The sequence below is a fragment of the Ipomoea triloba genome, chromosome 6 (assembly GCF_003576645.1).
Source record: "Ipomoea triloba cultivar NCNSP0323 chromosome 6, ASM357664v1".
NCBI lineage: Eukaryota > Viridiplantae > Streptophyta > Magnoliopsida > Solanales > Convolvulaceae > Ipomoea > Ipomoea triloba.
Genome location: NC_044921.1, coordinates 23,337,762 through 23,365,501, shown reverse-complemented (window position 1 = coordinate 23,365,501; position 27,740 = coordinate 23,337,762). Strand labels below are relative to the sequence as shown.

The window sequence follows — 27,740 nt, the reverse complement described above, 5'->3', positions numbered from 1 at the left end:
CAAATTACTTCAATTCCAAATTACTTCAATTGATTATGGGTTGTAATAGGATTGGGACCAACCTTGAGAGAGTGAGTAAATCCCACCTATGGGAGGTATGATTCTTTTTTCTCGGAGGTATGATTCTATTTCCCAAGTGTTTAGGAATCTACCAAATTTATTCAATTACGTATTCTTTTTGAAATCACCAAACATATTAATTAATCTTTGTAAACATTTTTTCGGAAATTTAATTGATAGGAAAGTACGAAACAAGCTCTGAAAGGATCATTCCAGCTGAACCAATTCAGTTTGAATCCGGCGTAAACTAGCATAATAACCATTCTTTGATTTAAAAAAAAAAAAAAAAAANTTTAAAAAAAAAAAAAAAAAAGGAATAGGCACGAGTCCTATTAATCCCAAAAATTCCAGTTGATAATGTGTTAAAAGAGGATTGTGACTGATCTTAAAGGAACCAAACCTGAACCAATAACTCGGACTAGAACTAGAATAATAACTACCTTTACTTCAAATTCTTAAATGAAAATAAAGTATAAACTTTCTTTTGAGTGGAAGTTTGAATGTTGAGAAGAAAAATCAAATCTAAAGTTTTCTTAAAGCAAGATCTCGTTGGCATCTAACCTAACTTGCAAAGAAATTAGAAAGGCTTCACAAGAATGGATCATCAAGTTGATTTGTCTTTTCAGTTTGATTTGATGCGATCGGGTCAACAGATTCAATTCAATTACCCGAATAATGTCACGACTCACGAGTACAGTTAGTTAAACTAATTAACAAATTAATTAAGCTTAAGTATACCAAGAATGATGAAGTAATGTCGAAATAGGTGATTGAATAGGTAGAACATAATTTTCTTATCAGAAGATTGATTTACATAATTACATGTTTTGTGTGCTTTGCAGCTATTATAATTTATAAATAATCGGTATTTACACAATACATACTTTCAAATAATAATTGTGAGTTGCGACTACAGTAAGATTTTCCTTGTCACACGAAAAAAAGAAAAATGAAATGATGAAGTCTGTACAAAACTACAAATGTTCATTCCATTTAAAATAAATGATTATTGTTAGTATTTTTATTATATACATTTAATTTAAACTAAATATTTAAAATCACAGTAATCATTAATGATTGTTTGTCTACACTTGCATAACTACTTGAGTTGAGACTAATAATGTCTCGTGCAAATGCGAGCCAACCACAATAATTAAATATTTAAATTCAATGATTATTCACCTTCAGTGAATTGCTAATTCATCTTATATAGTTTATTAATTCTTGGCAATCCATTAGTAGTCAATAAATATAAAAAATTTTGAAAATGCAACAACCTATGTAAACTTGTGTACAAGAGAAATTTTACGGTATTGATAAACAACGATGACTTTTAGTACCTGATACAATCATATATTGTATGTTATAAATATACTTGAATAGTACTAGGTACTATCAATATTTGTCCCTACTATACTTAATACAACTAGACATACCATGTTACCATACATTACATTACTACACTTGATACAAAAAGGACAAGTACCAATCGACACCTTAGAAAAATTCACATAAGAATAATTATTGGGAGCAACCACACCCAAATTGGTCAGGTAGTTGACTTGGTAACAACAAGGTTCCAAGTTCAGCTGCAAAACAGTTGTGAGCTTTATTGTAAATCAAATAAGATAATTATGATGAAATTAGTTATTGAATGCATGCATTTATGTGGCTACATGGATGATTGCGATATTCCACTTGTAACAATGGGTACCCATAGAGATCTGGGGGTTTCTAAAATCTGTTGTAGTCTTCTGTTTGTCTGTTCACCAGAACAGGTTAGCATTTGATGGCGTGAGATAAAAAAAAATAAAGAATTCCAGAAACAGGAAAAACGGAAATTGACACATTGCTGTTGAAACTCCAGACAAGATAGAAACCAATCTCCAAATACTTCACCTAAAACATTGCAGAAAGATACTGGGCATGTTGTGGCGAGTCTTTAATCACAACAGGACAAGAAGAGAGTCGCCTTCGAATTGTTCGAAGATTCCCACCATGGAAGATGGAAAGACAATGAAAGATGAGTGTGAAATCGCGGGGGGCGATGATTTCATGGTTGACTGACTCCATTCTCCCCAAGCATGCTGCTTAGTAGTGAGCAGAGCATCAACCATATCACAGTACACTAACAGCGCTAATGCATCAATCCAGTGGTGTGTGGCGGGGCAGACCTAAACACCACGTATGAAGATATAGGTTAAGGTTAGCTAACAAAATAGCGACGTACGTTCATATCTGTTTATGAATGATAGGTCACAAGTGTCCCATCACTGTATGTAGTAGGGCGCCCCCACATCACATGATTGTTACCACTGGATGTTAAATGGGAATGCATTACTCATACTGCCCCTGAATGGCTGAATTCTCTCCCCGCACATCCTACCCCTTTGATCATCCCGCCTCTCATGTGGCAGACAACTTAGGTGGTTAGAAATAGTGGCTGACTGGGCTGAGGAAGTGAGGAGTGACTGTCTGATCAAAGTATCAAGCTCCAAATAAGGGCGGGGGTGGGGAATTTTTACTCGTGCCCCGGTTTATGTCAACATACTTGGCATAGAACTATTAAGTTAATTCTGAATAAGTACATGAATTATATGTCACTTATAGGATGGACGGTTGTCCAAGTGCATCATTGCACCCTACATGTCTTCCTTGCCTAGGATCGGAACTCTAAAGAAATGACTAGCGCATCAAACGCGGGCAAATAATGAATCCTAGGATTAGAAAAGCTTTGGCCAGTCTCAGATCCCCTACTTTGATGAATAAAGATAACATCACATTTTTTTCTAGATGTGAAAAAGGTTATTCCTAGCTTTATGCAGTTTTATCTTCCATAATTCTCGATCTGCTAGTGGACTATTTGCACTGAGGACACTTTACTGCTTTCTTTTAGCTGTTCTGGGGACATAAAGTAATCCCACCCACTAACCCACTAGCAATACAGAAAATGAGACCCAGCTGAAGATATTTCACAAAGCCAGTAACTAAAGTGAGGGGACGCAACTTAAACGATAAATCCATGCAATCCAACATCAAGCATTCACACTGATCTCAAAGACTAGAGAAGTGATAATTACCTTCACTTTGGTAGATGCTCATCAGGTTGTCCCTTTCACTGGATAAACATTCTTGATAACCATGGCACTACGAAATTGACCAGGTCACAACCTACATGGTTCTCACTTTTTGCCCGCATTTGATTGAGAATCAACAAATTATTCCAAGTATAAACATTATTAACAACTCTTACTGTTCTGCCAATAGCTAAAAGCAATTCATTATGAAAACATCCATGCATCATATATCAAGACTTAACTTTAGATATACAGCAAATTATTATAGGTGCACACTTCCAATAAAAATTTGGGGAAATGATACAAAAGGAATCGTAGCCATCTGCATAAAGCATAAACTAGTAGGAGCATGGGATTGTTCTTCCAAGTACATGATTTTCAACCAATTATTTCCATTGGGAAGGGTACCCTCTAATAAGAGCCCGGATAGTAAGGGATTAGGCATCCCTGCCTAACCTTTTTATGTATGTACGGAAAAAGAAAAGTTTATTACATGTGTTTGGATCTGATGATACATATAGGGCAGGCAAATGATAAATCTATACTGTGGCTTTAAGACTTAACTCACTTAAGTGGAGCTGAGTAGATTTAGCAAGCTGTCCAATTTAATTTAAATAGGCTCTCCGTGCATCAAGAATTCCAGCAACAACTTGTAATAAGCTTATTAAACTTATAACATTACTCATTCTTTCCAATATTTGGGAAACACAAGCATGCATCCTACAATCAATTCTTGAGATCAGAGCGAATATTGGAAAATGTACATTAAGTGGCATTGTATTCTAACTCAGACATTTAGGTATTTCAGGAATTTAGGAAAGCCAATACAACAATAATTGTTAATGGCATTCGAAAGATTATGTGACTGTTAAAGACAAAAACCAAACAATAAATGTCAATTTCAATGATCCCATTGAGTAAAGTGTGGCTTAGGTATTACAGATTCCATTCATCAGTTGAACCATTTCTGTCTTCATAGCAAAAAAAAAAAAACAAAAAAACAAAACAAAACAAAACAAAGAATTTAAATTATTTTAATTCCTGTGTGCTCTTTTGACACACTTTTATGGGATTGACATAGTCTCCAATTCCTCCAGAATGCATCATACGAAGAGAAGGATCAAGTTGCTGGTACCCCTAGGCCACCACTAAAAGAGAGAGAGAATCTAGACAAGTTGATCTGTTGCCCAATTGCAAAATTGAGAAGACAATACAAGTATCTTAACCTAAGATGTAGTAACCAGTGAAGATTTTCCCAACAGAAGAAGATTCCTTCCTAGGTGATCATTTTCATTATATCAAATGCGACTCACATGTCTCAGACAAACTAAAGCAGTGCATTACACATTGGTAACCATTCACACTCAACAAGTCAAAAAGAGCTCGCTCCAGGAATTTTACAAATGAGTTCCATATTTTAAACTATAAGATCATGGTGCAATGTTAAGTTATTTTTCCTACAGCGATAGTCATGCAACTCATCACCAAGTAAATGTATATAACTATTGTCATCATATGTCACAAAACATTTATAAAAATAAATACATAAATAAAAGAATTCTAACAGAATAACAGATCCATATAGGAGCAAATTCCTCTATCTTGTAAATTGTAATAGGATGGACAAGTACCATGGAGTCAAAAAATGGAAGAAATAGATACAGTAAAACAAACAAAATATCAAGCAATGCTTATGTAAATCCCATAATTATGATAAGAAATAATTCAAGAAATTATATCCAGAATTGGACCAAAGGTTATTCAATCTGACTATTATTAATGTAGTACGCATGCAAAAGAAAGGAGCACCATTCAAGATGACAAAGGTGCCAATTTGCATGACTAAAGTAGTTTTTTTTTTGGTCTCTTGATATCACATGACATTTCTCTCCAATTCTGAGCTCAATCACATAACCATGATAAGGAAAATACAACCTCAGATGTGACTTTGCGTCTACGGTTTTCTCATACAAAGTAATGCAGCAAGCTAAACCACTTATATCCTGACAATAATTCCCAAGAAGCGCAACAAGGTGATAGAGATGAGAATTAATAATTATACAACTTGAAGTGGATCAATTAGGCATCAATATCAATCTAAGGAATCAAACTCTTTGATTGACATAAAGGCCGCACTAACATGGAAATGTGTTATTGGCAACATTCCAGAAAAAGACTACTAAGTCATCATTAATTTTTGGAATCAAATGTTTCATACAAATCCATCATAGAAACGTTGTAAACTAAATTGAAAAGATCTACTCATAGGCACTCCGCACTACTGACCAAATTGCCACCTTGCAACATATACTACATTAATACATGCCTAATTGACCAAAATGACATACAATGCTCCATTCTCAAGAAGCCGTGGGCATGCACTGAATTTTAAAGGTGAAGAAGTAATACAGCTTTCAATGACATGGACTGAAGTATTTCCAAATTGAAGCTTGTCAAATATCATGATGTCCGAGAGAACAAGGAAAGGAGGGGAATGACAACTACTATGGCTCCCTATGTCTATATGTTTAAATGAATCACTATCACCACATTTAGATCAATCCAAACTGCAATTCACTGGAACAGGCTGTATGTGATAAAGGCATAAAGCTATGTCACTAAATTGAAATACTCTCAGTATTATTTCATGGAGCAGTCATTTCATAAAGCATAAGCAAATTATTATTCTCTTGCATTCAAAAGCATATTAAATCCATTGGTGAACAATTCCAAGTCTCAACCCACCAAGCCAGTTGATAGGGGGCAAATAAAGCAGGAGGAAAACTTATGTTAACCTGAAAGAAATACAAACTGGAAATCTGCCTCACAAAAGAAAGATATGCAGGCATAAAAAGTTTTCCTTCTATTATAATATTAAGAATAAGAATGTTTTCATTTGCAAGCACAAGCTTTGCCAGTGTAAGGACAAGTGAATTAATGAAATTACATGACTAAGGAAAAATGAACTCCTACAAATAACTTGAATAAAATGTCCACTTTCTCTTTCAAAATGGAGTGATGTTTGACGTAGGCATGACTACTAAAAGGATATTTGAAACTAGGGATTAGTGTTAAGAGAAATGCAAGGTTAGGCTTTACAATTTACAAATTGATTTCATGTTTAAGAACTAAAAAGTGAGTTTAAGAAGTATAAAATTCAGGCATCATCCAACCTCTTGAGCAATGTTATATTAGAAAGAAATCGTTGAATCTTTCATTTGAAAGGAGTGGATACCATTTGATTTTGAAAGTGAAAACTAGAAATCATGTCATTCCACTTAAATAGAGGGAGTACTCTTTAATATTTGAGAATTAGTTCAACATGTTCAGGTGAGCCTGGTTCATAAATATGTACTAATCACTTGAGAATGACTCTAAGGGTGTATTTAGTTAAAAGTTATATAAAATAACTACGGTAATGTCTGAATGATTATCTTATATAACCTCATTTAGTTCAAGTTATGAGATAACTCAGGTAGTTAGGTATTGTAACATTACCTTGGTTATGTAATTATGTTGTATGATTTTTCATTTTTTTCCTTTAAAAACACACATATATATACAAGTGTATGTATAAATAAAAATAATAATTTGCATTTACATATTTATTTATATGATCGTTTGTTTGTATATTTATTTATTTATTGGCGTGAGTATATTTATTTATGCAATATAATCTAAAATGTAAATTTCAAATACATATATTGCAGGCATTTAAGTAAATTATACAATATAACCTAAAATATAACCCCCAACTAATCAAGTTAATATTACATTTCCACTCTCCCAACTAAACACACAAGGTAATCTTACATTCTTGTAATCTCACATTACTTCTCAAGAGGTAATCCTATTATCTAGGGCAATCTCCTAAGGATCCACACAACAGTAAGTAATTGATTGTTTAAATTGTTCTTTGTGTCTTTTGAAACTGGCTCAGTTCAGAATTACGAACCAAATATGGCATATAATAAAAAATGATGAAAAGCAAAGCAGAGACCACAGGAAAAATAATAAATAAATAAAGCATTTTATGAGTTGATTCCGACATAAAAGGAGTTCACCCTGAACCTCATCCTCCAATGAAAAAATTCAACAACAGGAAGCATATGTGTTGAAATATTAAATATATCTGCCTTGGGCAGTCTGCCTTGGGCAGTCCACATCTTTGACTTCTTGGGCAGACTTCTTGAGCAGTGCAGTGTAGTGTCTACCTAGAGCAGTGTAGTTTTATTATGTCTCTTGTGTGTATATATATTAGTGTGTATATCTGAAATAATAGAGTGTAGAGAGTAGAAACATCTTGTAATCTTTGTATAGATCAGAAATATAAATCAGAAACTTTTCTTTCAGTTCTGAACATCAGTTTTCTGCATTTTTTCTGGTCTGAAACATCAGTTTTCTACATGGTATCAGAGCTCAAGTTCTGAAACCTGAAAGTCTTGAAAAATCTCCATTTTCTGCTCTGAAAACCTCATTTTCTGCTCTGCAAGTCTCCATTTCTGCAGCAGAAAATCTCCATTTCTGCCCAGAATATTAGTCCTAAATCAATTTCAGTTCTGATATCCCAGAAAATCTCCATTTCTACCCAGAATATCAGTCCTAAATCCATTCCAGTTCTGATAATCATCCTTCACCAAATCTCTACAGCAGATTTTTTGTTTTGTCATCCCTCACCATAAAAATCTGCAGCAGCTATGTCTAAACTTGATGAAATCCTTCCAGCAGATTCTTTACCTTTGGATTATTCATCCAATTCATCACATCCTTCTCACTCGGCTGTCACAAATCATCCCAACCTTCCTCAAGCCCTCAATGTGGCTACAACATCTGAAGCATCACCCAATGAAGTCGGTCCGTGCTCAAAAATTCAACTTGAGGCACTAAGAGATCCCAAATGGAAGGTTGCTATCGATGAGGAAATCAATGCTCTTGAGAAAAATGGCACATGGGTTCTTGTTAACTTACCTCAAGGAAAACATGCAGTTGGATGTAAGTGGATTTTCACTATCAAGTACAATCCAAATGGGAGCATCAATAGATTCAAGGCTCGGTTGGTTGCTAAGGGGTTCACTCAATCATATGGTGTTGACTATCAGGAGACCTTTGCGCCTGTTGCCAAACTCAATACAGTAAGAGTTTTGTTATCACTTGCTGTAAATTGTGATTGGCCTTTATATCAATTGGATGTAAAAAATGCATTCTTAAATGGAGAATTGGAAGAAGAAGTCTATATGGAAATTCCACCAGGTTTTGAGAAGAACTCTAGCGGAAGATTGGTATGCAAACTAAAAAAGGCTCTCTATGGCTTGAAACAATCACCTCGGGCATGGTTTGATAGGTTTGCAAAGTCAATTGTAAAAATTGGATACACCCAGTGCCAAGCTGATCATACCTTGTTTGTGAAATTCTCTTCAACAGGAAAATTAGCGATTCTTATTGTCTATGTGGATGACATAATCCTAACTGGAGATGATTCAAGTGAGATTTCAAATCTCAAGAGATTTCTTGCATCAGAATTTGAGATCAAAGACTTAGGACCCCTCAAATACTTTCTTGGAATGGAGGTAGCTCGATCTAAAGAAGGGATTGTTGTATCTCAAAGGAAGTATATCTTAGATCTTCTAAATGAGACTGGAATGCTTGGGAGTAAGCCAGCAGATACTCCAATGGATCCTAACTTAAAGACAAACCGGAGTGGGGAACCAACTCCAGTGGAGAGGGGGAGTTATCAAAGATTAGTGGGAAAACTAATTTATCTCTCCCATACTAGGCCAGATATTGCTTTCCCTGTTAGTATTGTAAGTCAACATATGCACAACCCCAATGAGGAGCATTTGGAAGCAGTTTATCGTATTCTGAGGTACCTCAAAATGACACCAGGTCTTGGGTTACACTTCAGAAAACATGACAATCGAGACCTAGAAGTCTACACGGATTCTAGTTGGGCTGGAGAGTTGACTGATAGGCGATCAGTTAGTGGTTACTGTACCTATGTATGGGGAAATCTGGTCACTTGGCGTAGCAAAAAACAGTCAGTGGTCTCTCGGAGCAGTGCTGAATCAGAATATCGTGCACTGGCATTAGGTATATGTGAAGGGATGTGGATTAAAAGGTTGTTGAATGAATTGAAAATTGAGGTTCCTAGATCCTTCAAAATGCACAGTGATAGTCAAGCTGCCATCAGCATTGCTAAGAACCCAGTTCATCACGATAGAACAAAGCATGTTGAAATAGACAGGCATTTCATTTATGAGAAGATGAATTCAAGAACCATTGAACTCAACTACATTCATACAAAGAAACAAATTGCTGACATATTCACAAAGGCTCTACCTAGGACAAGATTTGAAGAATTCAATTCCAAGCTGGGTTTGTATAATATATACAACTCAGCTTGAGGGGGAGTGTTGAAATATTAAATATATCTGCCTTGGGCAGTCTGCCTTGGGCAGTCCACATCTTTGACTTCTTGGGCAGACTTCTTGAGCAGTGCAGTGTAGTGTCTACCTAGAGCAGTGTAGTTTTATTATGTCTCTTGTGTGTATATATATTAGTGTGTATATCTGAAATAATAGAGTGTAGAGAGTAGAAACATCTTGTAATCTTTGTATAGATCAGAAATATAAATCAGAAACTTTTCTTTCAGTTCTGAACATCAGTTTTCTGCATTTTTTCTGGTCTGAAACATCAGTTTTCTACAATATGTAAACCAAAAGGAATGGTGAATTGATTACAAATTGTATTCCACTTCTCTTATTCATGTCTTTCTTTTGCTTCTTTTCAGTTTTTTTAAGTGTAGTCAATTTCAACACTCTCTGCTAACTAAAATCCATGGCAATAGGGTGAGAGGCCAAGAAGCAGAAAACGCCATATAAATCTGGAAATATTGGCATAGTTTTATTACACTAGTAGCAATGATGGTAGATGAAAATTTCATACTAAGATATATTTATCGGCAGCAGCAGGTAATTGATAACGTGGTTGGATTAGTAGCACAACGTAACAAATCTCAAATAGGAATAAATAAATAAATGCAAACTTCTAGCGGATCATGCAATCATAAAACAGAAGTTGCCAACTCTTGGACTAGCTTAGCAGGCTAATGTGTTTCTTGGACCAGCTACTTCAAGGTCCAATTAGGCTGTCTTTCAAAAAGCTTAAACATGTATCTTCCAGTTCACACATGGAACTATCTATTTCTTTTTACTTAAGGCCTCATGACTAGAGCTGCTCTCTTCTTTTAATACATAGAGACCACAGATATAGAAGTATTTATTATTCCAATCACATTCCTTCAAATGTCCAACTAGGAGATCGCTGAGAAACCCACTATTGGTTTAAGTTAATGCAAATAATGGGAAAAAAGATTACTTCCCTACAACGTTTTCAAAAACTTTATGGTTAAATAAGCTTATAGGTTCTGAAGTAAACACCCCTGTACACATAACAAGACTGGTTAAGGTTACTTCACTACAATGTTTCAACTCTATGGTTAGATGCTCTTATAGATTATAATGCCAAAACACCCTACATGCAATAACAACACTGGTAGTAGGCTTTGAGATGCAATTAAACAAACTTCAATATGAGCTTTCAAGCATGGTGAAGCAAATACTCTATCAAGCTGATCCTAGAATTGGGGAAAACATTGTAGCAGACTTTACTAGTAAAACAAGGTATGATGAATGATCTGAAATGGAAATTTTCCAAATCTTCAAAGAACACAAAGAATGGAATACAAGTACATTAGAACTGGATTCAATCAAGATCAGCATTCCAGGCATAAACCTCACTTTGTACTCCACAATCATTAACAACTACCTAGTAGGCAACGAATGAAACGCAAAAGATGATAAGATGAGAGAAGGAGCTGTTAATGTAACACAGAAATTACTCCATACCTAGTAAGATAAAAACTATTTACCAGTATTTGCCAGTTTTTTTATCATTTGTTTATTTGTTCTTTCGTGACAAGTTTTCATGCACTATTCCATAAGCTTATAAGAAACAATACTCTCCTATAACTGTGTTCGAAAAAAACAGCATTTGAACAGTGCCTTGTATCTCGGAAATTAGGAACCTCATTCTCAGCCATCTCAATTGTAAAACCAATAGATAATAACTACATCACCCTCTATCAGAAAGCTAACAAAGGATACAGCAATAAAGTTAATGGTGCTTTAAACAACAATTAGAAGCAAAAATAATCTATTCAACATTATTCGGTGCCATTTGGCCCTGGTTAAAATAAAATTCAAAGCACAAATTAATCTCAGAAATTTGCGTCAAAGTTTTACTTGAGTATAGTCTTCGGGGTGGAAACGACAAAGAGATATGACGACTAAACGACGGGCGATTGACCAACGAGGAGGCGGGAGCCGCCGGAGACTGCCGTTACTAGGGAGCGATTGTCGTTAACGACGGCAACGACAATTCAGACCACCAGCCGGAAACCATACCTTTCGGGCAACTTAGTCACTCTTATTTTCTACCAGCATCCTCAATAGTTTAATTTTTGAACAAATTTTTAAATGTCAAATACGACAGAAGAATTAAGAAAAAAAAAACAATAAAATGAGCTTTTAGGAAAATAAAATGTTATTGTTATCACGCCCATCGTTCTGTATCTTTTTACTTAAGTTGTGTGTATGTTGTGATAATATTCTGTGCATTCTGTTTTGATATTTTGTGTATTCTTATCATGAATTTTGTACATATATCTCAATTATGTATATTAATCACTTGAGTAATATAAGATGAGTTATGCATAAGTTCTGATGTGTTTATGTATTTAGTGTTATCATTTATGTACATTATGGTTAGTAATTATGTGTATTATGGTTATGGATTATGTGTGTTAATCAGTTATGTGTACGTGTGTGACAATTTTCTGTGCATTCTATTTTGACATTATGTGTATTATTTACACGGATTCTGTGTATGGTATTGAAAATCAATAATGTAACGATTATATACTAGAATACACATAATCTCTTAATATAATACACAGAATCATAAGCCTAAGTATTATCATTTATGTTTCACAAGGCATGGCATTCAAATCATTAATTTACAAAATTATATACTTTGTATTAGAATACACACAATCTCTTAATAAAATACACATAACCATAAGCTTAAGTATTACTCCGTATTATTTATGTTTCATGATGCATGACATTCAAATCATTAATGTACATAATTATATATTAAAATACACATTATTTCCTAATAAAATACACAAAATTATACATAACGGTGATTGGAGTTTGGACGGAACAAACGGTGTCCGTCACACATAAACTCCCCACTAACTTAGTTAGACGACGTCGTTTAGCACTGTGGACCCTGGTCCACGATAACGATATAACGATGGGGGCTTGAAACAACAAATCAATCTTTCTTATAAAGATCACAAATATTATGGTGTGCATATTTCTTTTTCGAGTCCCAATTATTTTATATAGCAAATAAATTTTATAAAGTTTTAATGCAGTATAACATTGTACTCCGATCCCTTAAACATAAGTATTGTAAAGAAATAAAAAGACTAGTCAACTGTTGGTTTGATAATAACAAGATTTCTTAAAGCTTTATGAACAACCTAGACATTGTTTACTAAAATGGGAAATGAAGGATTTTTTGGAAAAATAAAAAATTAGAAAGGTGAAAGAATGGAAAAAGAAAATTTTATTTACTAAATTATCTCCTCAATTGCCTAACTCCTTGCCATCGTCCAAATTCATATATATTTTTGGAGAAAGAGAATTTGAACTTCTCTTTTTTTTTTTTTTTTTAGTAAATTTACGGAGTCTTTCTCTTCGGTTCGGGTTCAACTGTCCAGGTCCGGATCCACCCAGTTTGCTCTGAGAGGAGCTGGGAATCGAACCCGAATTCTCCCGGAATTCTTACCCACAACTTGAGCTACCCATTGGATTGGCGAGAGATGTCTATGGTTTAGTATCCATTCTCACCCAAAAAATTAATTATGCAGTAATTGTTGATTTGTTGGGAGAGGTATCCGATGAGTCCAAACTCCAAAGTCTTATATTAATGAATGAGTCAACGAATTTGAAGAGGGTTGGTTGTTTTAAAAAAAAAAAAAAAAAAAGAGGGTTGGTGGTTACTCCCTTTAGAAGGCAAATTGCTTCATTCAAATGTATCTTTCCACAAAAATCAACCACTGAATCAATCTTCCCCAGTAGACACAATCTACTCTTCTGCATCATAGCTAAGCAATGGATCCTCCTCCTCCTCATCCTACGGTTCAGTTCATCTCAGAATGCTACATCACCCCAAAACCCAGCTCAGAAGCACCCAAAAAACCTGTCCATTTCTCAGTATGGGATTTAGCTATGCTCTCCGTTCACTACATCCAAAAAGGCCTCTTGTTTGTCAAGCCTCCATCTTTTGACCTTACCAGTTTCTTGCACAGCCTCAAGCACTCCCTTTCCCTAACACTGGTCCATTTTTACCCGTTGGCAGGCCGCCTTTCGACTGCCAAGGGAGAAGATGGCGCTGGGTATACAGTCTTCATCGACTGCGAAAACAGCTCCGGAGCCAGATTTGTGCAGGCTTCTGTTGATCTCACCGTTGCTGATATCCTCTCTCCCAGGGATGTACCACGGATTGTCCAATCTTTCTTTGACCATGACAGGTATTTTGTATGTCCCATATGTACTGCATGATGATACTTGTTGAACCTTATGATGGAGTACAAGATTTACTTATGAGTAATTTTGTAACATTACAATGACAAAAATGGAATATTTTATAACAAATTACTCTGTGAACCATAATCCACATAATTGTATGGATCATGAATATATGTACATTTTTTGTTATTATTGATGCTTGTTCTGCTAATCTCAAACGACAGAGCTATTAACCATGACGGTCACGGGAGATCCTTGTTGACCATCCAGGTTACAGAGCTGAGAGACGGCGTTTTCCTAGGATGTTCCATGAACCACATGGTGGGTGACGGGACATCTTTCTGGAATTTCTTAAACACGTTCTCTGAAATATTCAGAGTTAATAATCATCAGAACCCCATCTCCCGGCAACCAATTCACGATCGTTGGTTCCCTGAAAATCACGGCCCGGTTCTCAATCTTCCGTTTACCCACCACGATCAGTTCATCAGCCGTCACGAGGCGCCGCCCCTGAGGGAAAGAGTCTTCCATTTCTCGCCGGAATCTCTAGCCAAGCTCAAAGCCAGAGCCAATCAAGAATGCAACGCCACCAATTCCAAGATTTCAGCAGAATTTGGTAAAATAGTTAGTCTATCAGCTAATTTTAACATATTTGAACACTATTAATTATTTGACTTTGTTAAAAAAATCAATATAACTATTTAATTAATAACTTTTTGTAACTCTAAAATACTAAAACTCAAAAAGACACTCAAAACAATATTTTTGAGAAAAAATTACGTCACACATCTATCAACTAATTTACTAAAACACCTTTTTAGCTAATTTTATACTATTTATAACTTCTAACCCAATCAGCTAACAACTATCGGATTCACCGAGCAGGACCCTCGTCTCTCCAATCACTCTCCGCTCATGTTTGGAGATGCATAACCAGAGCTCGAAATTTCCCGGCGACCACAATCACAAACTGCCGGATGTCTATAAACAACCGGTCCAGGCTAAACCCGCCACTCTCGAACCACTACTTCGGGAATTGCGCCCAGACCGTTAGGGGCACCGCAGCGGCGGGAGAACTTCTCGAGCATGGGCTGGGCTGGGCGGCGTGGAAACTGCACCGGGCAGTGGCGAGCCACGACGACGCGGTGATTCGCGAATGGGTTAACACATGGTTTGAATCGGCGTTCGTGTATCAGCTCGGGGACTTCTTTGATCCTTGTAGTGTAATGATGGGCAGCTCGCCCCGGTTTAATATGTACGGTGTGGAGTTTGGTCTGGGAAAAGCGGTGGCGATTCGAAGCGGATATGCTAATAAGTTCGACGGGAAGGTTTCACTGTACCCTGGGATTGAAGGTGGAGGGAGCATGGATCTTGAAATTTGTCTTTCGCCTCAGTCTATGGGAGCTCTAGAATCTGACATGGAGTTTATGGACACCGTGGGCTAATTATTAGCAGAATAAAATCTAAAGTTTTCAACTGTGATAATTGTAATGATCTTGATTGTAGAAGATGAGATTTGAGTATTGGTTTCCTTACACTATCGTAATCCAGTCGAGTCTAATTAAACTTGATCAATGATTCAAAAAACTTATGTGTATTTAGTAATTAGCTAATTGAGTTAGTAAATTTAATTAGTTTATAGAGAGATGTTTAATAAATTAACTATTAATTAATAGCTGATTATATCTGACTTATTAAAAAAGTTGTTAATAAGTATGTATATTACAACCAAAAAAAAAATAGTGGCTTCCATCTTATATACTCCGTAGCATTTTGGGCTTGATGCATCTAATAGGTGTCATGAACTAAGCTTATCATGTGTGCATGTTGCGTCAAGAAGATGGGTTAGATTAAAATAATAAATAAATTAGGTCAGTCCAATGACCACAAGGGCCTCAGTCACTTCATGGCCTATCTTCAACATATTAAAGAGTTTAGAGTCTGCTATAAGCTTTGCTACCATTTTAATGGTATCCCTTTTCAATTTTTCATTTGGGTTTTGTCTTATTTGTATTTATTACCACTTTTTAAATATATGTCTCAAATACATCATCTGTTACTTAAATTATTTATCAATGAATCATTGGTGACTCATTTACCTGCAAAGTATCAAAAGATGGTGCTATACACTCATATGTTTACCACTCACAAATAGTCATTTTCTGACGGTGCTATACATTCCTAAATTTTCTTATATGATTGGAGGAGCATTGAGAGAGGAGACAGAAATAGGAGGAACCAAACTAACCAGAGGATAGCGAAATGAAGAAACCAAGTCCAAGTAGGTTGAAATTGAACTCTGATGGGGCGGTTGATGAACAACGCGGCATTATGGGACTTGGCTGGATCCTTCGGGATGACAAGGGAAATTTTATTGCTGCAATCAGTGTACCCAGAAATGGAGTTTTTACCCCTAACGAAGCGGAATGAATGGCAGTAAAGGAAGCTTTGAGACAGCTGAAGGAAAAAGGCATCACAAAAGTTCAGATTGAAAAATGATGCTTTGAAGGCTGTCCGACAGCTTAGTGAGAATGAAGGTGTTTCTTCTTTTAGCTTTCTTAATTTTAGATATTAAAGATATGTTAGATTCTTTGTCAAAGGTAACTATCTCTCATTTGAACATGATTGCCCATATATTAGCTAGGGAAACATGTTTTATGGTTGTATATCAGGTGGACAATTGACCCTTATTCTTTTATTGTCAACTATTTGAATTTATGAAAGTCTTACTTTTACTAAAAAAAGATAAAAAGATCAGAGTCAACGAATTTGAAGGGTTGGTGGACTGTTGTTTAGTTCCCTTTAAGGGAAATGCATGGCTACTCCCTCATAGAGTCAACGAATTTGAAGGGTTGGTGGATTTTTGTTTAGGTCCCTTTAAGGGATATGTCTACTCCCTCATTGGTTCATCAAATTGTTTCATCAAATGTCTACTCCCTCATTGGTTCATCAAATTGCCTCATCAAATGTCTACTCCCTCATTAGTTTCCACAGAAATCACACTGAATCAATCTTCCCCAGTAGACACAATCTAATAAGCAATGGATCCTCCTCCTCCTCCTACGGTTCAGATCATCTCAGAGTGCTACATCACCCCAAACCCCAGCTCAGAAGCATCCAAAAAACCTGTGTTTTTATCAGCATGGGACTTAGCTCTGCTCTCAGCTGACTACATTCAGAAAGGCCACCTTTTTGCCAAGCCTCCATCTTTCGATCTCACCACTTTCTTGCACACCCTCAAGCACAGCCTTTCCCTCACCCTCGTCCATTTTTACCCGCTGGCAGGCCGCCTTTCGACCGCCAAGGGAGAGGATGGCGCTGGGTTTACAGTCTTCATTGACTGCGAAAACAGCCCCGGAGCCAGATTTGTGCTGGCTTCCGTTGATCTCACCGTTGCTCATATCCTTTCTCCCCGGGATGTACCCCTGATTGTCCAATCTTTCTTTGACCACGACAGGTATTGTGTATGTCTCATATGTACGAACTGTGTGTATGATTGAAATGGAAAGTTTGTAATAGGACAAAATATATTTGCACCACAGAGCTATCAACCATGATGGTCACGAGAGATCCTTGTTGACCATCCAGGTTACCGAGCTGAGTAACGGCGTTTTCCTAGGATTTTCCATGAACTACATGGTGGGTGATGGGACATCTTTCTGGAATTTCTTGAACACATTATCTGAAATATTCAGAGCCAATAATCATCAGAACCCCATCTCCCGGCGGCAACCAATTCACGATCGCTGGTTCCCTGAAAATCACGGCCCGATTCTGAATCTTCCATTTACCCACCACGATCAGTTCATTAGCCGTCACGAGGCGCCGCCCCTAAGGGAAAGAGTCTTCCATTTCTCGACGGAGTCTCTAGCCAAGCTCAAAGCCCGAGCCAATCAAGAATGCAATGTAAGATTTTCACTAATAATATATATTATATATTAGGGGCCTTAGTTAAGAGGTATAAGTTAGACTAGACTTATTAAATAGTTTCGTTGAACTAAATAACTAGAAGTTGTTATTTAACCAGCCGTCACAAGGCACCACCACCTCCAACTCCAAGATTTCGTCTCTCCAATCCCTCTCCGCTCATGTTTGGAGATGCATAACTAGAGCTCGAAATTTACTGGCGACAACAATCACAAACTGCCGGATGGCTATAAACAACCGGTCCAGGCTCGACCCGCCACTCTCGAACGATTACTTCGGGAACTGCCTCCAGACCGTTAGGGGCACTGCGGCGGCGGGAGAGCTTTCGAGCACGGGCTGGGCTGGGCGGCGTGGAAACTGCACCGGGCAGTGGCGAGCCACGACAATGCGGTGATTCGCGAGTGGGTTAACGCGTGGATTGAATCGGCGTTCGTGTATCGGCTCGGGGACTTCTTTGATCCTTGCAGCGTAATGATGGGCAGCTCGCCCCGGTTTAATATGTACAGCGTGGAGTTTGGTCTGGGAAAAGCGGTGGCGATTCGAAGCGGATATGCTAATAAGTTTGACGGGAAGGTTTCGCTGTACCCTGGGATTGAAGGTGGAGGGAGCATGGATCTTGAAATTTGTCTTTCGCATCAGTGTATGGGAGCTCTAGAATCTGATATGGAGTGTATGGACACCCTGGCCTAATTATTAGCAGAATAAAGAGTATTTGTACCTAACTCCCAAATTCTACTCCTTATTATGACATGGTATGTTTTGATGGCTTAATTTAGTAGGGGTCATAATGTTCTTAGATCATTGTAATCATCTTGATTGTAGAAGATGATGAGATTTGAGTATTGTTTTCCTTACACTATCATAATGCAGTCGAGTCTAATTAAACTTGATCGGTGCAATGTTTGGTTAATAGCAATTCTTAGTGTAGGTTATTGAATTTAACTAGTTTATAGCATTAACTAATTGTAGAAAAATGTTTAGTAAATTAGTTGTTAGCTAATAGCTGATTACATGTAAAATGACATTCTCAAAAAAAAAACTTATCGAAAAAGTGATATTATATTAAAAAAATTGAGTGACTTCCCTCTTAAATACTCCGTAGCATTTTGGGCTTGATACATCTAACAGGCGGCATGAACTAAACTTAGCATTTGTGAATGTTGGGTCAAGATGGATTAGATTTTTTTTTAAACGATGAATTAGATTAAAAAATAAAGGGAAGGATGGTCGAATAGATCTTCAAACTTTATCTGAAAAGTCAATTAGACACCTAAACTTTTTAAAGATGTAATTAAACCCTTTAGTATTTTATTTTTGTACAGTGAGGCCCAAAATTAAAACATGTTAATAACCTGTGATAGTGTTTCACTAGGGTTCATGCATATTTTCTGATAAAAAACTGATCATCGGCGACCATCTTGGACGAGGCGACCAGAAATGGATGTAAGGAAAGCATTGAGCTGGCTGAAGGAGAAAAGCATCACAAAAGTTCATATGGAAACTGATGCTTTGCTTGTTGTCCAAGAGCTTAGTGAGAATGAATGTTTTTATTCTTTTAGTCTCTTAATTTTAAATATTAAAGATATGTTAGATTCTTTGTTGAATGTAACTATCTTTCATGTTAAACGTAGATTGCCTATATGTTAGTTAGAGAATCATGTTCTATGTCTGTACATATTCTCCAAAAAAAATGTTCTATGTCTGTACTCAAGGAGTGGAGGATTGAACCTTCTTCTGTTATTGTCCACTATTTGAATTAATAAAGAAAGTCTTACTTTTGCTCCCCAAAAAAAAAAAAAAAAGAGTCAACGAATTTGAAGGGTTGGTGGACTGTTGTTTAGGGACTTTGTAGGGTTGGTGGATTGTTGTTGGGTCCCTTTAAGGGAAATGTCTACTCCCTCATTAGTTTCTACATAAATCACACTGAACCAATCTTCCCCAGACACAATCTACTCTCCATCATAGCTAAGCAATGGATCCTTCTCATCCTCCTACGGTTCAGTTCATCTCAGAATGCTACATCACCCCAAAACCCACCTCAGAAGGATCCAAAAAACGTGTGTTTTTATCAGTATGGGACTTAGCTATTCTCTCACTTCACTACATTCAGAAAGGCCACCTTTTTGCCAAGCCTCCATCTTTCGATCTCACCACTTTCTTGCACACCCTCAAGCACAGCCTTTCCCTCACCCTGCTCCATTTTTACCCGCTGGCAGGCCGCCTTTCGACCGCCAAGGGAGAGGATGGCGCTGGGTTTACAGTCTTCATTGACTGCGAAAACAGCCCCGGAGCCAGATTTGTGCTGGCTTCCGTTGATCTCACCGTTGCTCATATCCTTTCTCCCAGGGATGTACCACTCATTGTCCAATCTTTCTTTGACCATGACAGGTATTATTGTGTATGTCTCATATGTACGTTCTCCATAATGATTAATAATGATTAATGATACATTCGTGTTGTTGAGCGAAAAAGTGGAGTATCTGGGAAATTTTGTAACCGGACAATGATTGAAATGGAAAGTTTCAAATAAGTGGACACAATTAGATGATTTTAAAATATAGGAATAATTACTTGGGGGAGTTTGCTATTTTTTTTTTATGAAGTACTCGAATTTTCACCTGTGCTTTGCACGTAAATAAATTTGTTATAATATTTTAAGAATATTTAGATCCATATACAATTATATAAAATTATAATAACAAATATTATATACACAGATAAGTAATTTAGATAATAAAATTAAAGATGACTTATTATTTGGAGTCAGCAAAGATTTTATTTTTATTAGTAGTATAGATTGTGACTTGTTATGCATTAAATTAGAATTAGATAAACTCATAGATAAAATATATGCTTTTTTTATTTCCCTCTCTAGCGTGTCTAGGGTTTCGGCTCCCATCCTAGGGTTTTCCCAAGTTTGCGTTGATTCTTTGGATTTTTTTCAGATCGTTATCGTCGGTTTTTCTTCCCATGTGTTAGGGGGGTGTTCTTGTTTCGCTATTCGATCTGTCTCTTTGCTACATTGATTCTTGTTGTGTAAATCTTAAACCATAGAGCTATCAACCATGACGGTCACGGGAGATCCTTGTTGAGCATCCAGGTTACAGAGCTGAGTGACGGCGTTTTCCTGGGATTTTCCATGAACCACATGGTGTGTGATGGGACATCCTTCTGGAATTTCTTGAACACATTCTCTGAAATATTCAGAACCAATAATCATCAGAACCCCATCTCCCCGCGACAACCAATTCACGATCGCTGATTCCCTGAAAATCACGGCCCGATTCTGAATCTTCCGTTCACCCACCACAATCAATTCATTAGCCGTCACGAGGCGCCGCCCATGAGGGAAAGAGTCTTCCATTTCTCGCCGGAATCCCTAGCCAAGCTCAAAGCCAGAGCTAATCAAGAATGCAATGTACGATTTTTGCTAATAATATATATTATATATTAGGGTGTGACACAAGTTGATTAGACTTTTTAAGTAGTTTGGTTGAACTAAATAACTAAAAGTTATTATTTAACCAGCATGGCACCACCTCCAACTCCAAGATTTCGACCCTCCAATCGCTTTCCGCTCATATTTGGAGATGTATAACCAGAGCTCGAAATTTGCCGGCAACCACAATCACAAACTGCTGGATGTCTATAAACAATCGATCCAGGCTCGACCCGCCACTCTCGAACGAATACTTCGGGAATTGCGCCCAGGTCGTTAGGGGCACCACCACGGCCGGAGAGCTTCTCGAGCATGGGCTAGGCTGGGCGGCGTTGAAACTGCACCGGGCAGTGGCGAGCCACGACGACGCGGTGATTCGCGAATGGGTTAACGCGTGGATTGAATCTGCGTTCGTGTATCACCTCGGGCAGTTCTTTGATCCTTACAGTGTAATGATGGGCAGCTCGCCCCGGTTTGATATGTACGGCGTGGAGTTTGGTTTGGGAAAAGCGGTGGCGATTCGAAGCGGATATGCTAATAAGTTCGACGGGAAGGTTTCACTGTACCCTGGGGTTGAAGGTGGACGGAGCATGGATCTTGAAATTTGTCTTTCGCCTCAGTCTATGGGAGCTCTGGAATCTGACATGGCGTTTATGGACACCGTGGCCTAATTATTAGCCGAATAAAGTGTATTTGTACCTCCTCCCAAGCCTAATTATTAGCCGAATAAAGTGTATTTGTACCTCCTCCCAAATTCTACTCTTTATGACATGACATGTCTTGATGACTTAATTTAATAGGTGTTATGAAGTATTTTCCTAGAATAAAATCTCAATTTTCAATTGTGATCATTGTAATCATATTTATTGTAGAAGATGGTGAGATTTGAGTATTGTTTTCCTTACAATATTGTAATAATGACCGGTGCAGTGTTTGGTAAATAGCAGTTGTTAGCATATGTTAGGTAATTGTAAAAAAATATTTAATGAATTAACTGTTAGCTAATAATTGATTATATGTATATTCTAAAAAAAACTTATCTAAAAAGTGCTATGTATATTAAAAAGAATTCCCTCTTAAATACTCTGTAGCATTTTGGGCTTGATACATCTAATAGGCCTCATGAACTAAACTGAGCATTTGTGAATGTTCGGTCAAGATGGATTAGATTTTTGGAAAAAGTGTCAAATAAGCTACTAAACTTGTCACTTTTGTGCAATTGGACCATTGAACTTAAAAAGTGTGCAATTCAACCATCAAACAAGTAAAATTTGTGCAATTGGACCATTTTTACAAAAAATTTTAATTCAATTTGAGTTAAAAACATTTCAATATTGACTCCCAACTAGTATGGTAGAAGAAAATGTCACTCTTAATACATATATGTTAGTAATATAATTGGATTTTACCAGAAAATTTTTGTAAAAATGATCCAATTGCACAAATTTTGCTTGTTTAATGGTTGAATTGCACACTTTTTAAGTTCAGTGGTCCAATTGCACAAAAACGATAAGTTCAGTGGCCTATTTGACACATTTTCCTAGATTTTTTTAACGACGGATTAGATTAAAAAAAATAAAGCAAAAAAGGTCAAATAAATCATCAAATTTTAACTAAAAAGTAAATTAGGTACCTAAACTTTTTAAAATTGTAATTAAACCTTTTAACATTTTTTTGTGGTGTAATGAAGCCCAAAAATACAGGTTAATAACTTGTGATAGCAGGTCACTAGGGTTTATGCATATTTTTCAATAAAAAACTTATCGTTGGTGGCATCTCCAGCGAGGCGACTTCCTTTGGAAAGGCAACCATTTCTGATTTGTTCGCCCCAAGAAAATCCTAAGGTTCCTACTTAATTTTATCAATATTATTATATAGATTAATTATTGGATTAGATACACATAAATAAATGAACAACAAATAAAGAAAAAAAAAAACCAGACACCGAGAAATTATTTACGTTGGAGCTAAACTCTTACATTTACGGGGCAACTCACGTCAGCCCAATCCACTAGATGACTACAAAAGGGTTATAAGGAACAATACAAAACCATACCCACTACAATTTACACAAAACTACTCCAACAAGTCTTCATCATCCGTTGTAGTTGACTGCGTGCAAGCCGTGATTAATTATCATCACCAACACATACTAAATACTCATATAATGTTGATCAATCCACTTAAATATTGAGAATAAATATATAGAGAGATTGGCTGAAATAATTCTTCAATTTAATTAATATCTTCACGTCTAAACCCAAGCTAATACGCCATTTATATAGTGTAGAAATCTCAACAAATTGATCTGAAGTAATGCAGCTTAAAGGCCCTCAATTTAAGCTGCTCCATACCTCCATCCATTTAAATCATAGCTTGAATAGTGGATCGAAATACCAAATTCGGTTATAGATCAATTTGCTCACTGGATTGTGTACTGACTGTGATCCAGACTGCTTGTAGAAGATTTCTGACTTATGTCCAAAACATGATACAACCTAATAAAATTAACCTATAATTAACCTATGTTTTGACTAATAATTAAGCCAATATAATTGGGTCCAAATGTGTGTCATTTGTATACTTACAATTATTTTATTTAAATTATAAAAAATTATAATAATATATAAAATAATTATATTTATTTTAAAAAGAAAAAAAAAACAAAAAACAAGAAGAGGTTCCGGCGGACTGGTTTTCACTAGAACCCACAACCATTTTGGCCAAAACACCACTTAGCCAATTCCGGAAAAAAAATTCAGAAATTATTTTATGAAAAGTGGGCTGATTTTCCATGGTCATTGACCGTATTTTTCAGGCGTTGCTAAACACCGAAAACCCGAAAAATGATTTTTGAAAATCATTTTTCAAGTTTCCAAACACACAGCTTAGTGAAATAGTGTTTGGCTGGACAAAAAATTTACTCCATTAAATATTGACCCCGAAAGGAATGGTTGAGTGTCGCGAAGTAAGATTTATTTAACGCACACCGTTAAATATTACAGTTATTACACATAAATAAGGTTTATTTTAAGCACAATGTTAAGTATTGGCTACAGATTTTTTTTGTTGCCAAAAAAAATTATTAAATATTGACACTAACTTATTTAATTTTAAAAGTATTTATCGTAAATTGACTAATAACAGGACCTTACGCTTACACTAGCATTTAATCAAAAATTTGTATAAAACTTTTGATTCATCCTAAAAAAATAAAATCCTTATCTAGTGGTAACGTACTAAACTACTAATAATGCTTGATACAAGTCACAGGTGCAACTAGATGGGCACTTGGGCATTAATGTTGGCCGGTGATAGATAAGGATATTAATTATTATAGGTGTCAGTAACGTTTTCACTAACATGATGACTCTGTCCATGAGGTTCAAGTATTTGAACTAGTACTCGTGGGGAAGTGACCACCACAAATGAACAATCTCCAATTCTCTACAATAAGACAAATAGACAAGGCCAATAATGAGATTCAATTTAGTCATTTTCAGCACTAACATATCTAATTTGAACAGTTTTTTAGTATCTTTGGCTCAGATATTGCATTAGTAACGGATTGATTAATTAAGGGGTAGATACTATATTAGTAACAAATTGATTAATTAAGGATCTGAAAAATGATTCCTCAAACTTGCGGACAATTAATCAGTATTTTGTAGGGTTTATTTTTTTTGGCAGTATGTCAGTATTGACTCCAGTGAGGCTTAAACCCACCACCTCCCGTATAAAGGGAAGTGTTTGATGTCACTGGACCATAAGGTCCTTGGCAGGGTTTATTAACAGTGAAATAATTAAAAGTTTTGAAAGAAAAAAAAAAAAAAAAAGACTTATTAGCGCTTCGTAGAATTAAAATGGAAAAAGACAAGTAGGAAAGGCACGTGTTTGACATTTCAAACCCCGATTTTCTTGGCAAACTAGAGGAAGCAACCTCTCCCTTGTCACGTTCCACTACGTCGAAATTGTACTCAATCTAATCAATACCTAACGGACACGTGTCATAATCTCAACGTCTCATCCTCTACCTAACTAAAGCCTATAATCACTATTTCAGTATCCATTCAGCACACTGAAAAAAAATATCTTCTCTCCGATGGATCGGTTTTCTCTCCTCTCCCTACTGATACTCGCCTTAACGACGGCGGCGTGCGCCGTGCGCGCCGACGAGGATCCGTTGATCCGGCAGGTCGTGTCGGACGGCGAGGACGATGATCTGCTCAACGCCGACCATCACTTCACGCTGTTCAAGTCCAAGTTCGGGAAGAGCTACGCGACGCAGGAGGAGCACGACTACAGGCTCTCCGTCTTCAAGGCTAACTTGCGCCGCGCTAAGCGCCACCAGATGCTGGATCCCTCCGCCGTCCACGGCGTCACGAAGTTCTCCGATCTCACTCCTAAGGAGTTCCGGCGGACCTACCTCGGAATCAGGAAAAGCAGCTCCAGCAAGCAGAAGCTCAAGCTCAAGCTCCCAGCCGATGCTCATGCGGCTGAGATCCTCCCGACCAGCGATCTCCCCTCCGACTTCGACTGGCGTGACTATGGTGCCGTAACCGCCGTAAAGGATCAGGTCTGTTTAGCTTGTACTCCGACTTCTGTTTATGTTATATTATACACATACACGCATATGTATGTATTGTCTGACATTGAGGAAGTTGATAGGGTTCATGTGGATCGTGCTGGTCGTTTAGTACCACGGGAGCGTTGGAAGGAGCAAATTTTCTGGCGACCGGTGAGCTAGTGAGCCTCAGTGAGCAGCAGCTTGTGGACTGCGACCATTTGGTCAGTTTTTTTTCTATCCGTTGACTTTTATATAGGCAGTTTTAACTTCTTTTGTTTATCATTTTGCTTAGTCTTGGTCAAATACAATAGATTTCTAGTCTCTATTATTCTTAATTGCTTTACTATTATGATTAACCTACTCTGTTTCTCATATGATGTTCTACATGTATATGCTGTATGGGCGTATGGCTAATGTAGCTGTTAGGGATTCCTATACAATGATTTTATCTATTCATAGTTTTATGATCATGATATTCTTGTTAATTTGACATAGTCCTCACTCCTATGCAGTTCATGGAGTGTCAATGAAATTTAACATTCAAATGCCTTCTTAATAATTAGTCTTCCATAGATAATTGGTAATTGGTTCTAATTAATTACATGGATGCATATGGCTTTATAATTGACTATGTCTGAGGCTTTTATGTACTCTTGTTGAAGCACAATCTTTTCCATGTCATAGGCAAGGAAAAATATTCTTGTTTGAATGAGAAGCTTGTGGATATAGGGCTGTAGAACCACAAGACACACTTTGTTCTGTGGCATATTGGAACTGTAATAACTGATAAATGGAGCAAGAAAGGAATTCTCTTAAATTTCTTGCTATATTATTCTTATGTATCAAAATTATAAAGCTCCTTTTGCAACCCTGAAACTGCATCCGCAGTAAATCTAACTGATAATGGAAAATGTGTAATAAGCTATCAGTCGATCACAATATTCCTTTCTTGTAACTCATGATTGACAACCCAAGATCCTATTATTTGCAGTGTGACCCTGAGGAAGCTGGTGCATGTGATGCAGGGTGTAATGGTGGATTGATGACCACTGCCTATGAGTATGTACTCCAGTCAGGTGGTCTTGAGAAGGAAAAGGATTATCCCTACACTGGGAGGGATGGCACTTGCAAGTTTGATAAAAGCAAAATCGCTGCTGCTGTTGCTAACTTCAGCGTAGTCTCCCTTGATGAAGATCAAATTGCTGCGAATCTGGTTAAACACGGTCCACTTTCAGGTTAGCTTATTACCCACCCTTGGATTTCAATCTTGTAACTTGTACATGTGAATCTGTGATGACTGGACAAAAGAACCTAACCCTTGGTTTTCTTTCCCCTCACCAATTGCAGTGGGAATCAATTCCATTTTCATGCAGACATACATCGGAGGAGTTTCTTGCCCATACATTTGTTCAAAGAAAAATTTGGACCACGGGGTGCTCATAGTGGGGTATGGTGCCGCTGGCTACGCCCCTATTAGGTTCAAGGACAAGCCATACTGGATCATCAAGAATTCTTGGGGAGAAAACTGGGGAGAGGAAGGATATTACAAGATCTGCAGGGGCAATAATATCTGTGGGGTAGATTCCATGGTTTCAACCGTGACTGCTGCTAGCACTATTAAGCAGTAAATCTCTAGGCGTATCGTGTAATAAGATATGGTTGCATCTTAGATGCTTCACTCAGTTTCTGTAAATATTCAAAAGACAAAAAATCTGCATGTACTGTATGATTGAATATCTGTATCTTGGCTCTCTTAGACGCCACAGAACTGTGCCTAGGCGCTGTCTGCCACGTAGTAGATTTTCTTTGGAATGTAATCCTCATAAGTTATATTATCCCTATTCTCTATCAAGCCTTGTGTGGTTGTGTTATAGGTAATATTAAATATTAATGATCTATATAATTATTGAAATATCTTTATGCTCTTTGCCTTGACATGGAAAGTGACATTGATATTGAGGGTTTATTGGAAGGCTTTCTAGTATTATCATGTCTGGGAAGGACAACTTAAA

The 27,740-nt window shown here is 36.9% G+C and overlaps 3 protein-coding genes, 1 long non-coding RNA gene and 1 pseudogene across 6 annotated transcripts; 4 read left to right on the top strand and 1 right to left on the bottom strand.

Moving 5' to 3' along the window:
- Positions 1–1,692: 1,692 nt before the first annotated feature.
- LOC116023299 lies at positions 1,693–3,253 on the bottom strand. Its single transcript, XR_004099404.1, has 2 exons — positions 3,141–3,253; positions 1,693–2,234 (listed from the first exon to the last, which is right to left on the bottom strand). It is a non-coding gene; the product is annotated as an uncharacterized LOC116023299 (long non-coding RNA).
- A 10,008-nt stretch (positions 3,254–13,261) lies between these two features.
- On the top strand, positions 13,262–15,364 carry LOC116023311 (uncharacterized acetyltransferase At3g50280-like). Its single transcript, XM_031264301.1, has 3 exons — positions 13,262–13,797; positions 14,020–14,411; positions 14,681–15,364. Exons 1-3 carry the CDS (start codon positions 13,379–13,381, stop codon positions 15,238–15,240), a joined length of 1,371 nt encoding a protein of 456 aa, XP_031120161.1. The 5' UTR covers positions 13,262–13,378; the 3' UTR covers positions 15,241–15,364.
- A 1,425-nt stretch (positions 15,365–16,789) lies between these two features.
- On the top strand, positions 16,790–18,601 carry LOC116023312 (annotated as a pseudogene).
- A 1,085-nt stretch (positions 18,602–19,686) lies between these two features.
- LOC116023313 (uncharacterized acetyltransferase At3g50280-like) lies at positions 19,687–21,944 on the top strand. Of its 3 annotated transcripts, none has more exons than XM_031264303.1 (3): positions 19,687–20,110; positions 20,823–21,140; positions 21,251–21,944. In XM_031264303.1, exons 2-3 carry the CDS (start codon positions 21,066–21,068, stop codon positions 21,830–21,832), a joined length of 657 nt encoding a protein of 218 aa, XP_031120163.1. In that variant the 5' UTR covers positions 19,687–20,110; positions 20,823–21,065; the 3' UTR covers positions 21,833–21,944. The 3 variants fall into 3 exon arrangements, with proteins under 3 accessions (XP_031120163.1, XP_031120162.1, XP_031120164.1); XM_031264302.1 differs by having other exon boundaries at positions 20,777–21,140; XM_031264304.1 differs by lacking the exon at positions 21,251–21,944 and having other exon boundaries at positions 20,777–21,194.
- A 3,282-nt stretch (positions 21,945–25,226) lies between these two features.
- Positions 25,227–27,640, top strand: LOC116022037 (cysteine proteinase 15A-like). The gene is made up of 4 exons (XM_031262583.1): positions 25,227–25,737; positions 25,830–25,949; positions 26,720–26,963; positions 27,076–27,640. The coding sequence occupies exons 1-4, from the start codon at positions 25,264–25,266 to the stop codon at positions 27,354–27,356; spliced, it is 1,119 nt and encodes a 372-aa protein (XP_031118443.1). The 5' UTR covers positions 25,227–25,263; the 3' UTR covers positions 27,357–27,640.
- The last annotated feature ends 100 nt before the right edge of the window (positions 27,641–27,740 follow it).